Source organism: Camelina sativa, chromosome 12 (assembly GCF_030686135.1).
Source record: "Camelina sativa cultivar CO46 ecotype springtype chromosome 12, ASM3068613v1".
Classification (NCBI taxonomy): domain Eukaryota; kingdom Viridiplantae; phylum Streptophyta; class Magnoliopsida; order Brassicales; family Brassicaceae; genus Camelina; species Camelina sativa.
The window spans coordinates 29,735,093-29,751,880 of NC_141891.1; the positions used below are offsets into that span (position 1 = coordinate 29,735,093).

General features: G+C 40.9%; 3 protein-coding genes across 3 annotated transcripts; 2 read left to right on the forward strand and 1 right to left on the reverse strand.

Moving 5' to 3' along the window:
* Positions 1 to 6,893: 6,893 nt before the first annotated feature.
* On the reverse strand, positions 6,894 to 7,662 carry LOC109128089 (secreted transmembrane peptide 9-like). The gene is made up of 2 exons (XM_019233865.2): positions 7,509 to 7,662; positions 6,894 to 7,247 (listed from the first exon to the last, which is right to left on the reverse strand). Exons 1-2 carry the CDS (start codon positions 7,597 to 7,599, stop codon positions 7,075 to 7,077), a joined length of 264 nt encoding a protein of 87 aa, XP_019089410.1. The 5' UTR covers positions 7,600 to 7,662; the 3' UTR covers positions 6,894 to 7,074.
* Positions 7,663 to 8,924: 1,262 nt separating this feature from the next.
* Positions 8,925 to 9,743, forward strand: LOC147931069 (uncharacterized). The gene has a single exon (XM_087477165.1). It carries the CDS (start codon positions 8,925 to 8,927, stop codon positions 9,741 to 9,743), a length of 819 nt encoding a protein of 272 aa, XP_087333291.1.
* A 3,941-nt stretch (positions 9,744 to 13,684) lies between these two features.
* Positions 13,685 to 14,428, forward strand: LOC147931070 (uncharacterized). Its single transcript, XM_087477166.1, has one exon. It carries the CDS (start codon positions 13,685 to 13,687, stop codon positions 14,426 to 14,428), a length of 744 nt encoding a protein of 247 aa, XP_087333292.1.
* The last annotated feature ends 2,360 nt before the right edge of the window (positions 14,429 to 16,788 follow it).

Consider the following 16,788-nt stretch of genomic DNA (forward strand, 5'->3'; position numbering starts at 1 on the left):
TCGGCTTTCATAACCTCTCAAGTGGTGATCGGTCGGTCATGATTGCGGTGCTGCTCGGCCACTAAACAGTCCCACCATGTGAGAGCGTAGTCGGTGAATTGTGCCACAACGTATTGGATTTTGCTCAACTCCAGATAGTTGTGACGTGAATAGAGGTGATCCATGCGGCTCTCCTAGTCAAGGTAGGCTTCCGGATTGGATTTACCGGCAAATGTTGGCGCCATTATCTTGTGAACAGGTTCGTGTGGCCTTGGAGCATCTTCGTATCGGTCGTCTCGTCGATGACGTCGTCTAGGACGTGGTTAGTAGTCCTTGTCAGACTGATCGCTTTGAACCGGCTCTTGACGTTGTCGCCTCATGGGTAAAGGATCTTCCATCGGGGGATTTAAAGCTCAAGTCGCGTCATACACTCGGCCAAGCGTTCTATACCGGTGCAAAAGGCCGCGAGGGTAACGCCTATCTCTGGGGGTGGTAGAGGATTCGCCGGCGGTTGTTGATCAGCCATCGTACGGACGGTCAACGGTGACGTGGATCGACACTGTGCACGGCTTGGTTGAATTTAAACCTCGTCCAAAGCAAAAATAAATATGCGTAAGTATATTACGTTCAAGGACCACAAAGAGAGATATTTTCATGCGTCTCACAATGATTGATGACAGCACACAAAAGCAAACCTATGACTAAACAAAAGTAAAAGCAAAAGCACGTAACGACAAAAACTTCTTTGGACCACAACACAAATGCGAAAGCAAAACACAAACTTTATCGATCTAACAGGGTTTATGCAAAAACATGAATGATCAGAATGATGAACAATATAAACGCTAGACAACCTAAACAAACGATTAACAAAACTACTCATGCACCAATTTAAACCAAATGACTAAACGGAATATACGGAACAAGATAAAGCTAACAAGACTACTAGATATGCTCAAGATCCAAACTTTAATCAAAGGAGATGAGTTTCAGGGTTAGAAAGACACAACCTTTGGGTTAGGGTCGTTGAGCTCTGATACCAAGCTGATGCGAGCGCCGGAGGCCTCGCGGTACGGTCAGAAACGGATGCTCTCGGGCCAAGCGAGCTACGAACAACTTCTCTCGGACAAGGCTTGGTGAATCGTCTTTATGGAGGAAACAAACGGTAGAAACGGAAGATGGAGGCAAACCAACAAGTGGATCGAAAGTTCGAGCTTTGACCTCGTCGTGACCGAACAGCTACAATAGGCTACGAGCGGATACGGTGCGGAACGGCGATGGTTGCGAGAGGTTGCGATGCGAAGCGAAGGTGGAACGAACGACGACACGTGAGGGATGGCTCGCCTCAAGGGATGGCTCGCCTCATGAGGTCGACTAGGGTTCTCTCGGTAGATCAATCCCGGATTTAGTCTAAAGAAAGGAATGAGACAAGAGTCAAAGAATCTCTCTTTGAGAAAAGTTTTTATTTCATTCAAGTCTGAGGCTACAAGATATTAAGAGAGGGTTTAAATAGAGCTAGGGTTAAGGGAGACTAAAGAAACGCAGACTCGTAATGGTCCGCACACGTTGCCCTTTGACGTGTTCTCTTTGAAATAGAACATGTCGCTTCCTTTGAGATTCAAACACAACCACAAGCTCTCTACTTAACATTATAAAAAGAAGGATCTAGAGTTCAAACAAAATGCATAGCATAAGTAAAGATAGAGAACCGTCTTTGGCCTTGGCGCGAGAAACGTCTTGGCTTCAAACGTTTGCACTAAGCTCCTCGCCTCGTTAAAACCTCCTCCGGTAAACCACGTGGGAAAAACCCGGAGTGAGGAAAAAGAGTATGATTCCTTGCTATAGTGACTTTGGTGCCTTCATCCTTGGGTAAGGATGAAGGCCGTGCGAACGGTCACTTCTCGGACTTCTTCGATCGGGTCGTGGTCTTGAACGAAAACTCGGACCAAGTGGTTGATCCTTTGCTTGGTGGACTTAGAGGAGCTCCTAGACCTTGTCGTGGCTCCCAGGAGGATTTCTGGTACTTTGGCCGCGCGCGGTACAAGCATCTCGATCGCGTCCGGTGCGTCTCAGTCAGGCGTCTCGGTTGCGTCTGGTGCATCTCGGTTAGGTTCCGGTCCCGTGCTCACATCAAAGGGGGTGTCGTTCGACATCATATTGATTTAAAGTTGTTGGTTTGGTTCGTTCTCCGGTCTTGTGTGGTTTAGTGGTTTTGGAGAAACCCTTAAGTTTCCTATAAAAGGGAAGACACCTCGTTTTGTTTAGGGGTTCCTGTTAGATCCGTCTCATACCTTAGAAGAAGAAGAGAGAGTTGTGGGTTCTCTCTTGGAAGGGATGAGAAAGAAGATGGTTTGGGATGGACATGAAAAAGGAAGGAGGTCTTTGTGTGAGGTAGAAGAGGAGATCGAGCAGTGGGCATGAGGGGAGTTTCTCCTTCGTCGTGCATCAAGGATGCTGGAGGAAGAGACACCTTGTGCTTTGAGCATAAGAGGATAAGAAGCGAGATCCATCTTCTTCATGTGCAAGGGGAAGGATGGGAGATTGGTGTAGGATTGGGAGAGACAAGGAGGCTTTCTCATGGCTGTTATCCAGGTAAGTTGTGTTGTTTTAGTGTTAGATCGATTGTAAAATCGATGGTTGTGGCAGATTAGGGATTTGCAACGAGAATGAGCTTGAAGGGAGGCTCAGATTGTGATTTATGGGTTGGTGTCGCTCGACACGAACACCTGCAGATGGACTGTGCGGACTGGTTTTAGATAGCTACTTCGGAGGAACATTTGGAGGATGAAATAGAGTCCGATTTGACTGAAATTTGGTGGGGAGCTTTGTGGTACTATAGGATTTGTGGAATGAACGGTTAGTTTGTGAATTAACTGAAGGTTAACATGGAAGTCTTCCATGGACTTGCAATGGCAATGTTGGGGTGTCGAGAGACACCGAGGTGGTGTTGGTCGTCACCAACATGTTCTTGTATGTTTGGGTCGTAGGAAAACGACTAGAGTGAGAACTTGTAGTGGAACGATTGAGGGAGGTGATGTAGGGAATCAGTGTCGACCAAAATTGGGAAGGTGTCAATCGACACAATGTGTGTTGGTTCGCAAGTTGCGTGATGGATGACGATCAACACCAGATGGAGGTGACGATCGACACTGGAGGAATTGATAGTGAATCAGAGTGTTCGTAGGGAAGTGTTGTCTGTGGCTGTTGGAATCAAATATTCCAGCCTACCTCTCTTGTTACTCGGTCGCTAGGGATGGTTGGTTGTGCGACTCAGTAACTAGGTGAGGTGGGGCTTGATGTATTTGTGGAAGTTTTTTTATAAGGAGCTATTTCTACGCATGTTGTCTCGTCGAAATTATGGGGTTCTTATGAGATCATTTTCCGTGGATACTTTGTGAGGATTGGGAATCAGGATGTTCAGTTTGGTATTATAGTGTATACGGTTCTAGGACAGCCTCTATAATGGTTATAGACTTGTCTAGGTCGTTTAGATGTGATACAGAAAAGGCACAAAGGTGTTATTGAGATATTTGATCCAGAAGTGGTCAAGAACGAAAGAAATTGTTTCGTGTTCGAGAAGTTAAGTTGGGAACTTAGTTCATGGGAGTGGCTTGGAGTGCCACAATATAGGAGGTCAGAAATTTGCATACATGTCAAGAGGGGGTATGAGAGTGTGGCTAGTGTGGGTGCTAGTTCAACGAGTGTTGTGAGTGTGACAGCAGGTTGCTCAGGCCTAGTTGACCGTATTGCAAATTTTCTTACGATGCTGGTGGAAGAGGATTTTATAAGATGATTAGTTTTTATGGATTCTTAGTGTGTGTGTTTGATTTTAGTGAGTATGCGGTGATGGAAATGGTAATTTTTATGAATAGTTAAAACTTGTCCATTTACAGATAAGACATGAGTAAACACCCTGAGTGACTCGGATGTTTAGAGGTTGGCCTGATGAGTGGTCATGGTTGTGTGATATTCAGGTGAGGAAATATGGTGGTTGGTAAGATATTGCGATGTTTTACGCAAACCACAAGAGGTAGTTCCAGTCGGAATATGCTTATAGACGTTAAGACTTGTTTGCTCCTGACGAGATGATAGGTTCTCCTTGGGGAGATGATTAGTTCTCCAGAGGAGATGATTAGTTCTCTTGAGGGGATAATTAGTTCCCTTGATACACCGCAGGATTTAGGGGTTGCGACCCTGAGAGCGGCAGAGAAAATGATTAGTTCTCTTAGAGGATGATTAGTTCCTCGGAGGGGACGAGTAGTTCCCCTAGTACCGACATCTCAAGGGTGATGATCCGAGAGTGAGATGGTATGGCTCGAGGAAGACAGTCTGAGAATGCAGGCGGTGCCATTCGAAGGTTGCGACATGAGAATGGATGAGTGAGGGAGCAAATAATGTCCAGAACGTTGATATAAGCATAGTGACTGGATGTAGACCTTGGAGGTCTGGAGTGATCTCGGGTTTTTGTTGTACTGGCCAGTGGGGACAGGGTGTTATGGACCGTTGGGTCGGGTTGTGGTGTGCATCATTGCAACGGTGGTTGGAGGCGTTTGGTAGATAGGTTGGGGTGGTTTCAGATTCGAGGACGAATCTATTGTTAGAGGGGGAGAATTGTAACGCCCGTGAACCGAGTTCCAGTTTTGGAGGATGCTGGAGGAAGAGATACCTTTTGATTGAAGAATAAGAGGAGAAGAAGCGAGATCCATCTTCTTCATGTGTGTGGGGAAGGATAGGAGATTGGTTGTGGATTGGGAGAGACAAGAAGGCTTTCTCATGGCTGTTTTCCAGGCAAGTTGTGTTGTTTTAGTGTTAGATTGATTAGAGAATCGATGGTTGTGGCGGATTAGGAATTTTTGGCAAGAAGGAGCTTGAAGGGAGGCTCGGATCATGATTTATGGGTTGGTGTTGTTTGACATCATTGTGGTGTCGGTCGACACCAACACCTGTAGATGGACTGTGCGGACTGGTTTGAGATAGTTATTTCATAGCAACATTTAGAGGATGAAACGGAGTCAGATTTGACTGAAATTTGGTGGGTAGCTTCGTGGTACTATACGCGTCATATCTAACAGGGGATTTTTTGACTGAACGGTTAGTTTTTGAATTAACCTAAGGTTAACATGGACGCGTTCCATGGACGTGTAATGACAATGTTGGAGTGTCGAGCGACACCAAGGTGGTGTTGGTCGACACGGGCATGTTCTTGTGTGTTTGGGTCGTAGGAAAAGGACTGGAGTGAGGACTTGTGGAGGAACAATCGACGGAGGTCCCAGTGTCGGTCGACACAATGTGTATTGGTTCACAAGTGGTGCGATGGATTACAAACGACACTAGATGGAGGTGACGATCGACACTGAAGGAATTGATAGTGAATCAGAGTGTTTCTTAGAGAAGTGTTGTCCATGGCTGGACGGAATCAGATATTTCATCCCACCTCTCTTGTTACTTGGTCGTCAGGGGTGGTTAATTGTGCGACTCAGTAACTAGATGAGGTGGGGTTTGGTGTATTTGTGTGAGTTTTTTGTAAGGAGCTAATTCTACTCCGGTTGTCTCGTCAGAATTATGAGGTTCCGGTGTGATCGTTTCTCGTGGATCCTGTGTGAGGATTAGGAATCCGGTTACGGTCGTTTCAATTTAAACATTCACATTTTTTAAATATTTTCGTTAATTGATTTTTTTTTCTTGTAAAACCTTATGTAGTTATATCCATAAAATCCAAAATTTTGAAGTCAAATCTTGATAAATGAATCATTTATTTTTAGTTAATATATTGTTCAATAAAAAAGTTTAGTCAAATTTGAACTTTTGGCGGGTTATTTAGTTTTGTTATCGAATTAGTTTGGCATAATAATAAATTTCTATCTTTAAAAAAAAAAAGTTTAACATCTTACTGAAATTATTGAAAGTTTTTACCTTTTATTTTGGCATTGTTAAAAAAGAAAAGATTCTTACTGAAATTACTTTCAAATATATAACTCCACATTTAAAGAAAGTTTTATCATTTGGTTTTAAATTTATTTTCTGCCATTAAGCCGAACTTCTACTTCTCAAGCTTCCATCTATGAAACCTATTTATCTATTTGGTTTAGATACATACAATTTTTGCCTCGAATGCTCGAATTAGGTCTTCATCTTATCATTTGGTCTTCCTCACTTATGTTCATACTCTAATTTGTATTAGCAAAAGATTGTATTCTTCTTGTTCTTAAATTGTATTCTTAAAATATTTTCCCTATACATGAAAACATGCAATTTAGGACTACAGGTTGTGACCATATTTTTTTTGTGGCAAATATTTGTGATGATTTTACGATTAATAAACGACTACTCATAAAGTAACAGAAAAAACCGCCACAAAATAAGAAGATGTGAGGGACGACGCTTGGAAGGGAACCATATAAAATACTCTGGTCCTTGACCTGAGGAGATGTACGGGTCTAGGCCCGAAACCTCTTAGTAATTCAAAAATAATAATAATAAGAAGATGCATATATTTATTACTTAACAAAATGTATGCATATACAGTAAAATAAAATAAAATAAGCAATCATTATATTTTCAAATATAAAAAAGTGTACATGAAGCACATTATACATCCACACATAAATGGTCTTCAAAAACAAAAACAAAAAAAAACTATAAAGTAACTACACATAATTTGTATGTTCAAATTACCATGCTAGTTAAGCTCTTATCTATCACTAGATTCAAGATACAAATGTTTTTTTCTCATTTAACTTGGCCCTTGATTATATCTTTAATTTTCTAGACAGTCATAAAAAGTCATGGCAAGTAGCCAAGTACTGTAGTATGGAAAGCTAACAGTCTTTTTGTTTGATTTTTGTCTTTCTTTTTGATAAATGCGATTATATTCATTGCTCGTTATGCACTGATGTAATTTAAAAGTTCAAAGCTGATAAATGCGACACAGTTTTTTCTTTATCGGTCTAGATACATTTCAAATTAGGTTTAAACAATATCTAGTGAATCCGTATAGTGAAAAATTGATAGTGACCGAGATTGGAGTCACTCCATGTATCACTTCGACAATTACACAACATTACATATATATCGAGTATTGTTCCTGTATATATTTCAAGGACGTGTGGCATGGGTCAGGGTCACAACATCTTCTTGATTTCCGAGTCGAGGACGTCTACATGGTGGTGGTCTCTTGGTTAGTACCTGGGACGAAATATCGTATTTGGCAATAGGAGCTCCACATGATCCTGATGGTGGAGTATATATTTCTGGACCCATACCGCCACCTATTTCATAACCAAGATATTGAAATATTAGTGATAAAAATTCGCTACACTATTTTCTCTCAATTCCTGGATGGCTGGATTTGAAGAATATCAATGATTGTATAAAAACAGTATCCATATATCTAATTTGGAGGAGCCAAAAGATTGTAAAACTCATGATCTAAACAAATTTTCATTTTACTTTAATCTTTACCTATACTTCAAATCATGAAAGATTGCAAAAGCTAAGAATTGTGTGATTCTCTTGTTATGTGAACTGACCTGGTATACTAGCTTCTACAAGACCAATCACAAACATCAGGCAAAGCAGAAGACGTAGCAGACGAACATGTGACGTTCTCTTCATCACCATTGGCTCTTCTTACCTTAAATAAACTTAAAGAAATTATGAGAAACTATAAATAAATAAGAGACTTTTATATTTTGATACCTATATATGTTATTAAATATAGCATTTAAAATGAACTCGGTTGGTAAGGCTAGTTGCTATATTTCCAACTAACTTTCCTCTCTCCGCGTTATGACTTACGACTTATTTGCATGATTGCATCTACGGAAACTTATTTTTAAATGGTTTTCCTATTACCCAATAGTCAACAATCCAAACTCTTTATTCTTTGTAGTCTAGACGATTTCACACAGCATCGACGACGACGAAAACGCCCATGTTGTTAAATGTTAATACTTAATACCCCACGTGTTAATAAAAAAAGACTTGAGAGAAACATAAGATTATCCAAATATGATGTGTTTAGCATAAACTAATCATTGGTTTGTGGGTATGTACGACATTTGTTAGTTTGATGTATTAGATATGAAGTTATGCTAGTCTATTCTTCTAGGCAATTGTTATTTTGTTGGAGAATTTATTCAGGAATTTTCCCTAAATTTTTCTACTTTTAAATCAAAATTGCTATTAGATAGTATATGTGTCACCAAAAGAGTGTCAAATGTAAGAATATTATGAAGACTTAGATAACAAAAAATTTCATCATGTTATATAAGACCATTCCTTTATGTGGATACAAAATATTTCTGACCAAGATCATGCAAGACCAAAAAGATCTCTCAAGCATCGATGCATATTTACAGAATTCTATATTGATCTAAAGTTCGAAATCCTTATTAGCTTAAGCTTGAAAGACAAGAAACATTAATTAAGAGATAAGGCTAATCCTACCAAGTTATGGAATAGGATTAGCTCTAGGTTATTTAGGAGTTATCTGAATAACTAGTCCAAATAGAGTTAGGATTTGGTGTTAAACTTATCTATCTATATATAAGGAGGTGTCAAGGTTGTGACACAACTTATGAGAGATTAGAGAGTTTGAAGAGCTTTAGTTTTTGAGTCAGTTTTCTAAAGCAATAAAGGTTTTCCAAGAGTTTGTTCTTGTGATATTGTGTGTTAAATTCAATATTTGGTATCAGAGTTTATATTGAATTTATCTTCTATTATCCGAGAACTAGAGGGAGGATCCTTAATCTTCAGACAAAGTTTTCTTTCATACGTTTACAAGAGAAGACGCTCTTGCTTGTTTTGAAAAGTTAAAGATGGGTGACGCAGAGAAAGAAACAGGAGCTATCGTAGCTGTGTCAAATACGGTACGAGAAAGTGGTTCCTCGTCAATCAAATGTCCAATGCTAAACACCACAAACTACACCGTCTGATCCATGAAGATGGAAATCCTGTTGCGAATCCACAAAGTATGGGAAGTTATCGAGTCAATCTCCAAGAATCAAGATAAGAACGATATGGCTAAAGGACTTTTGTTTCAATCCATACCCGAGGCTCTGCTCCTGCAAGTAGGTAAACTTGATACCGCAAAGGCTGTATGGGAAGCAATAAAACTAAGACATGTAGGTGCAGACAGAGTTCGTGAAGCTCGATTGCAGACTTTAATGGCTAATTTTGATCGCTTAAAGATGAAGGAGAGCGATAAAATTGATGATTTTGTTGGAAAATTGTCTGAAATTTCCACAAAGTCTGCAGCTTTAGGAGAAGAGATTGAGGAACCTAAACTCGTGAAGAAGTTTCTTAAAAGTCTACCAAGGAAACGCTATATTCATATCATCGCTGCTCTAGAACAAGTACTTGACCTTAACGCTACCAGCTTTGAGGACATAGTAGGTCGACTTAATGCCTACGAAGAAAGGATTTGCGATGAAGAAGATCAACAGGAGGATGATCAAGGGAAGCTAATGTATTCCAACATGGAATCTCAATCTTTTCAAGGAAACTCAGGTGGATTCAGAGGAAGAGGTCAAGGTGGTGGTCGTTTTGGGGGAAGAGTTGGACGAGGAAGAGGACGAGGACGTTCTAGTTATCAACAGAAGGATAAATCTCAAATAATTTGCTATAGGTGTGACAAGCCTGGTCATTATGCATCTAACTGCCCTGATAGACTGCTGAAACTTCAAGAAACAGAGGAAATCGAAGAAGATGACACTCAGAATGCCGATGAATTGATGATGCATGAAGTCGTGTATTTAAATTAACAGAAGGTGAAACCAAATAAACTCGAGAAACACTCTGCAGAAGACAATGTTTGGTACCTAGATAACGGAGCTAGCAATCATATGTGTGGACATGTGAGTTATTTCTTCAAACTCGACAAGAATATCACTGGTAATGTACGTTTTGGCGATGACTCCCGTGTTGACATCAAAGGAAAGGGTTCAATCCTGTTTCTGTGTGATAATGGCGAGAAGAAGGTTCTTAATGAGGTCTACTATATACCGGATTTAAAAAGCAACATCATTAGTCTTGGTCAAGCAACAGAGTCGGGGTGTGATGTCAGGATGAGGAAGGATTACTTGACCTTATATGATAAGGATGGGAAGCTGCTTGTAAGAGCTAGCAGGTCAAGAAATCGGTTGTATAAAGTAGTGATGGAAGTAGAGACCACCTGTTGTTTACAGCTCAAGACATCTAGTGACTCCTCAAAGTGGCATGCTCGACTTGGACATATTGGGAATGATGGATTGAAGACTTTGATCAATAATAAGATGGTCACAGGGATACCAAATTTTGAGGTCAACAAGGATGTGTGCTCTTCGTGTTTGCTAGGGAAACAATCAAGGAAGATATTTCCAAAGGCAACGGCGTATCGTGCCTCACATGTACTTGAACTTGTTCACGGAGATCTCTGTGGGCCTATCTCGCCTTTGACATCAGCTGGGAATCAATATATTTTTTTCTTAATAGACGATCACTCAAGGTATATGTGGACATTGCTCTTAAAAGATAAAAGTGATGCGTTCGAGAGGTTTAAAAGGTTTAAGACAGTTGTTGAGCAAGAGTCAGGAGCCACAATCAAAACCTTTAGGACAGACCATGGCTGAGAGTTCGTGTCAGGAGAATTCAACAGTTTCTGTGAGATTTCGGGGATACAAAGACATCTAACGGCTCCTTACTCTCTGCAGCAAAACGGTGTGGTGGAAAGAAGAAACAGAACCCTACTTGGCATGACCAAAAGCATTCTAAAACGTATGAGTGTTCCTAAATACTTGTAGGGATAAACGGTGAGGCATGGTACTTATCTCATCAACAGAGTGTCAACAAAGGCGTTAGTTGGTCAAACACCTTACGAAGCTTTTAAGGGTAAAAAGCCGAATCTGGAACACTTGCGTGTGTTTGGTTGCATTGGTTATGCTAAAATTGAGACACAGCACTTGAAGAATCTTGATGATCGATCGCGAGCATTGGTACATCTTGGTACTGAACCTGGTTCAAAAGCTTATAGGCTACTTGATCCGCTAAAACAGAGGATTGTTGTCAATAGAGATGTGGTGTTTGATGAACATACTAGCTGGAGATGGAATAGTGATGCAGTTGATACTAATTCAGGTATGTTTCAAATCGTGTTTGGCCAATACGGGAACCATGGAATAAGAGACTTGATTGAGTTTGTGGAAGCAGATGTTTCTGAGGGAGGAAGAGATGAGATTTGTGATGACAGAGATGTCACAATACTTGATAAGGGTGTTACTCACGGAGGAGTAGAGGAGTCTGTTGCGAGGGATGTGACAGAGAATGTGACAGAAACTGATGACAAACACCAACAGAGTGTCGGAATACAGCCTATACTTCGACGGTCCTCGCGAGTTTCAGTAAAACCAAAATACCTTGAAGATTATGTTCTTTTGGCCGAACAAGAAGAAAACTTCATATACTTAGCTGAGCTAGAGAGTGAACGGTTGTTGCTTGCACTTGATGAAGAACCGTGGGACTATCAAGAAGCTAAGGAGTTGCAGGTGTGGCGTGATGCTTGTCAAGAAGAATTATCTTCGATCATTAAGAACAAAACATGGAGCTTAGTCGATCTTCCACCAGGAGCTAAGCCAATTGGTTTAAAATGGGTCTTTAAGATCAAGAGAAACTCAGATGGTAGTATTAATAAATACAAGGCACGTTTAGTGGCGAAGGGTTATGTTCAACGTTTCGGTATAGACTTTGATGAAGTCTTTGCTCTGGTGGCTCGTATTGAGACCATTAGACTGATCATTGCTTTGGCTGCTTCACGAGGATGGGAGGTGCAACATCTAGATGTCAAAACAGCTTTCCTCCACGATGATTTGAGAGAGGAAGTCTATGTTTCTCAGTCTGAAGGTTTCTTGGTTGCGGGAAGTGAGGGAAAGGTGTATAAGCTACACAAGGCGTTGTACGGATTAAAGCAGGCACCAAGGGCTTAGAATGCTAAGTTAAATCAGACTTTGAAAGATTTAAGGTTTGAGAAGTGTTCGAAGGAAGCTTCCTTGTATCGAAAGATGGTGGAGGGTCATCTTCTATTTGTGGCAGTTTATGTCGATGATTTGCTTATCACTGGCTCAAGTTTTGAGGTGATTCGTGATTTTAAAGCCGGAATGGCTGCGAATTTTGAGATGAGTGATCTCGGGAAGCTCACGTATTACCTTGGGATTGAGGTGATTCAGCATGATGATGGTATTATGTTGAAACAAGAAAGGTATGCTGGGAAGATACTAGAGGAAGCAGGATTGAGAGAGTGCAATTCGGTTCTCACACCTATGGAGTCTGGCTTAAAGATGTCTAAGTCACTAGAAGAAGAAGGTGTTGAAGAGAGAGTGTACAGAAGGAATATTAGGTGTCTCAGATATCTGTTACACACGAGACCAGACCTCTCGTTTTGTGTAGGCGTGTTGAGTCGATATATGCGTGAGCCTAAGGTGTCTCACGGTGCAGCACTGAAGCAGATACTTAGATATTTGCGGGGAACACTTGCGTTTGGTCTGAACTATACTCGTTCGAAGAAAACAGAGTTAGTTGGTTACAGTGAAATCAGTTGTACTAAGCTTGATGACACTGATTTGGTTGGCTTCAGTGATAGCAGCCACAACGTTGATGAGGACGATGGGAAGAGCACCACAGGTCACATCTCTTACTTTAACCATTGTCCGATCACTTGGGGCTCACAAAAACAGGAAACCGTGGCGATGTCTTCTTGCGAGGCGGAGTTCATGGCGGTTACAGATGCGGCGAAGCAGGCCATTTGGCTTCAGGAACTTCTTGGGGAGATAACAGGACGGAAGAATGAGAAGGTGCTAATAAGGATTGATAACAAGTCTACCATTGCTCTTTCTAAAAATCCTGTTTTTCACGGTAGAAGTAAACACATTCACCGTCGTTACCATTTCAACCATGAATGTGTTGAAAATGGACTAGTGGAGGTGGAGCATGTACCTGGGAGTAGGCAGAAGGCTGATATACTCACAAAAGCTCTGGGAAGGATCAAGTTCTTGGAGATGAGAGAACTTGTTGGTGTTAAGGACACAGCTAAAGAAGAGATCAAGCTTAAGGGGGAGATTGTTAGCTTAAGATTGAAAGAGAAGAAACATTAATTAAGAGATAAGGGTAATCCTACCAAGTTATGGAATAGGATTAGCTCTAGGTTATTTAGGAGTTATCTGAATAACTAGTCCAAATAGAGTTAGGATTTGGTGTTAAACTTATCTATCTATATATAAGGAGGTGTCAAGGTTGTGACACAACTTATGAGAGATTAGAGAGTTTGAAGAGCTTTAGTTTTTGAGTCAGTTTTCTAAAGCAATAAAGGTTTTCCAAGAGAGTTTGTTCTTGTGATATTGTGTGTTAAATTCAATATTTGGTATCAGAGTTTATATTGAATTTATCTTCTATTATCCGAGAACTAGAGGGAGGATCCTTAATCTTCAGACAAAGTTTTCTTTCATACGTTTACAAGAGAAGACGCTCTTGCTTGTTTTGAAAAGTTAAAGATGGGTGACGCAGAGAAAGAAACAGGAGCTATCGTAGCTGTGTCAAATACGGTACGAGAAAGTGGTTCCTCGTCAATCAAATGTCCAATGCTAAACACCACAAACTACACCGTCTGGTCCTGTTGCGAATCCACAAAGTATGGGAAGTTATCGAGTCAATCTCCGAGAATCAAGATAAGAACGATATGGCTAAAGGACTTTTGTTTCAATCCATACCCGAGGCTCTGCTCCTGCAAGTAGGTAAACTTGATACCGCAAAGGCTGTATGGGAAGCAATAAAACTAAGACATGTAGGTGCAGACAGAGTTCATGAAGCTCGATTGCAGACTTTAATGGCTAATTTTGATCGCTTAAAGATGAAGGAGAGCGATAAAATTGATGATTTCGTTGGAAAATTGTCTGAAATTTCCACAAAGTCTGCAGCTTTAGGAGAAGAGATTGAGGAACCTAAACTCGTGAAGAAGTTTCTTAAAAGTCTACCAAGGAAACGCTATATTCATATCATCGCTGCTCTAGAACAAGTACTTGACCTTAACGCTACCAGCTTTGAGGACATAGTAGGTCGACTTAATGCCTACAAAGAAAGGATTTGCGATGAAGAAGATCAACAGGAGGATGATCAAGGGAAGCTAATGTATTCCAACATGGAATCTCAATCTTTTCAAGGAAACTCAGGTGGATTCAGAGGAAGAGGTCAAGGTGGTGGTCGTTTTGGGGGAAGAGTTGGACGAGGAAGAGGACGAGGACGTTCTAGTTATCAACAGAAGGATAAATCTCAAATAATTTGCTATAGGTGTGACAAGCCTGGTCATTATGCATCTAACTGCCCTGATAGACTGCTGAAACTTCAAGAAACAGAGGAAATCAAAGAAGATGACACTCAGAATGCCGATGAATTGATGATGCATGAAGTCGTGTATTTAAATTAACAGAAGGTGAAACCAAATAAACTCGAGAAACACTCTGCAGAAGACAATGTTTGGTACCTAGATAACGGAGCTAGCAATCATATGTGTGGACATGTGAGTTATTTCTTCAAACTCGACAAGAATATCACTGGTAAGGTACGTTTTGGCGATGACTCCCGTATTGACATCAAAGGAAAGGGTTCAATCCTGTTTCTGTGTGATAATGGTGAGAAGAAGGTTCTTAATGAGGTCTACTATATACCGGATTTAAAAAGAACCATCATTAGTCTTGGTCAAGCAACAGAGTCGGGGTGTGATGTAAGGATGAGGAAGGATTACTTGACCTTATATGATAAGGATGGGAAGCTGCTTGTAAGAGCTAGCAGGTCAAGAAATCGGTTGTATAAAGTAGTGATGGAATTAGAGACCACCTGTTGTTTACAGCTCAAGACATCTAGTGACTCCTCAAAGTGGCATGCTCGACTTGGACATATTGGGAATGATGGATTGAAGACTTTGATCCGTAATAAGATGGTCACAGGGGTACCAAATTTTGAGGTCAACATGGATGTGTGCTCTTCGTGTTTGCTAGGGAAACAATCAAGGAAGATATTTCCAAAGGCAACGGCGTATCGTGCCTCAAAAGTACTTGAACTTGTTCACGGAGATCTATGTGGGCCTATCTCGCCTACGACATCAGCTGGGAATCGATATATTTTTGTCTTAATAGACGATCACTCAAGGTATATGTGGACATTGCTCTTAAAAGATAAAAGTGATGCGTTCGAGAGGTTTAAAAGGTTTAAGACAGTTGTTGAGCAAGAGTCAGGAGCCATAATCAAAACCTTTAGGACAGACCGTGGTGGAGAGTTCGTGCCAGGAGAACAGTTTGGTGGAAAGAAGAAACAGAACCCTACTTGGCATGACCAGAAGCATTCTAAAATGTATGAGTGTTCCTAAATACTTGTGGGGATAAGCGGTGAGGCATGCTACTTATCTCATCAACAGAGTGTCAACAAAGGCGTTAGTTGGTCAAACACCTTACGAAGCTTTTAAGGGTAAAAAGCCGAATCTGGAACACTTGCTTGTGTTTGGTTGCATTGGTTATGCTAAAATTGAGACACAGCACTTGAAGAAACTTGATGATCGATCGCGAGCATTGGTACATCTTGGTACTGAACCTGGTTCAAAAGCTTATAGGCTGCTTGATCCGCTAAAACAGAGGATTGATGTCAATACAGATGTGGTGTTTGATGAACATACTAGCTGGAGATGGAATAGTGATGCAGTTGATACTAATTCAGGTATGTTTAAAATCGTGTTTTGCCAATACGGAAACCATGGAATAAGAGACTTGATTGAGTTTGAGGAAGCAGACGTTTCTGAGGGAGGAAGAGATGAGATTTGTGATGACGGAGATGTCACAATACTTGATAAGGGTGTTACTCACGGAGGAGTAGAGGAGTCTGTTGCGAGGGATGTGACAGAGAATGTGACACAAACTGATGACAAACACCAACAGAGTGTTGGAATACAGCCTATACTTTGACGGTCCTCGCGAGTTTCAGTAAAACCAAAATACCTTGAAGATTATGTTCTTTTGGTCGAACAAGAAGAAAACTTCATATACTTAGCTGAGCTAGAGAGTGAACGGTTGTTGCTTGCACTTGATGAAGAACCGTGGGACTATAAAGAAGCTAAGGAGTTGAAGGTGTGGCGTGATGCTTGTCAAGAAGAATTATCTTCGATCATTAAGAACAAAACATGGAGCTTAGTCGATCTTCCACCAGGAGCTAAGCCAATTGGTTTAAAATGGGTCTTTAAGATCAAGAGAAACTCAGATGGTAGTATTAATAAATACAAGGCACGTTTAGTGGCGAAGGGTTATGTTCAACGTTTCGGTATAGACTTTGATGAAGTCTTTGCTCCGGTGGCTCGTATTGAGACCATTAGACTGATCATTGCTTTGGCTGCTTCACGAGGATGGGAGGTGCAACATCTAGATGTCAAAACAGCTTTCCTCCACGATGATTTGAGAGAGGAAGTCTATGTTTCTCAGCCTTATGGTTTCTTGGTTGCAGGAAGTGAGGGAAAGGTGTATAAGCTACACAAGGCGTTGTACGGATTAAAGCAGGCACCAAGGGCTTGGAATGCTAAGTTAAATCAGACTTTTAAAGATTTAAGGTTTGAGAAGTTTCGAAGGAAGCTTCCTTGTATCGAAAGATGGTGGAGGGTCATCTTCTATTGGTGGCAGTTTATGTCGATTATTTGCTTATCACTGGCTCAAGTTTTGAGGTGATTCGTGATTTTAAAGCCGGAATGGCTGCGAATTTTGAGATGAGTGATCTCGGGAAGCTCACGTATTACCTTGGGATTGAGGT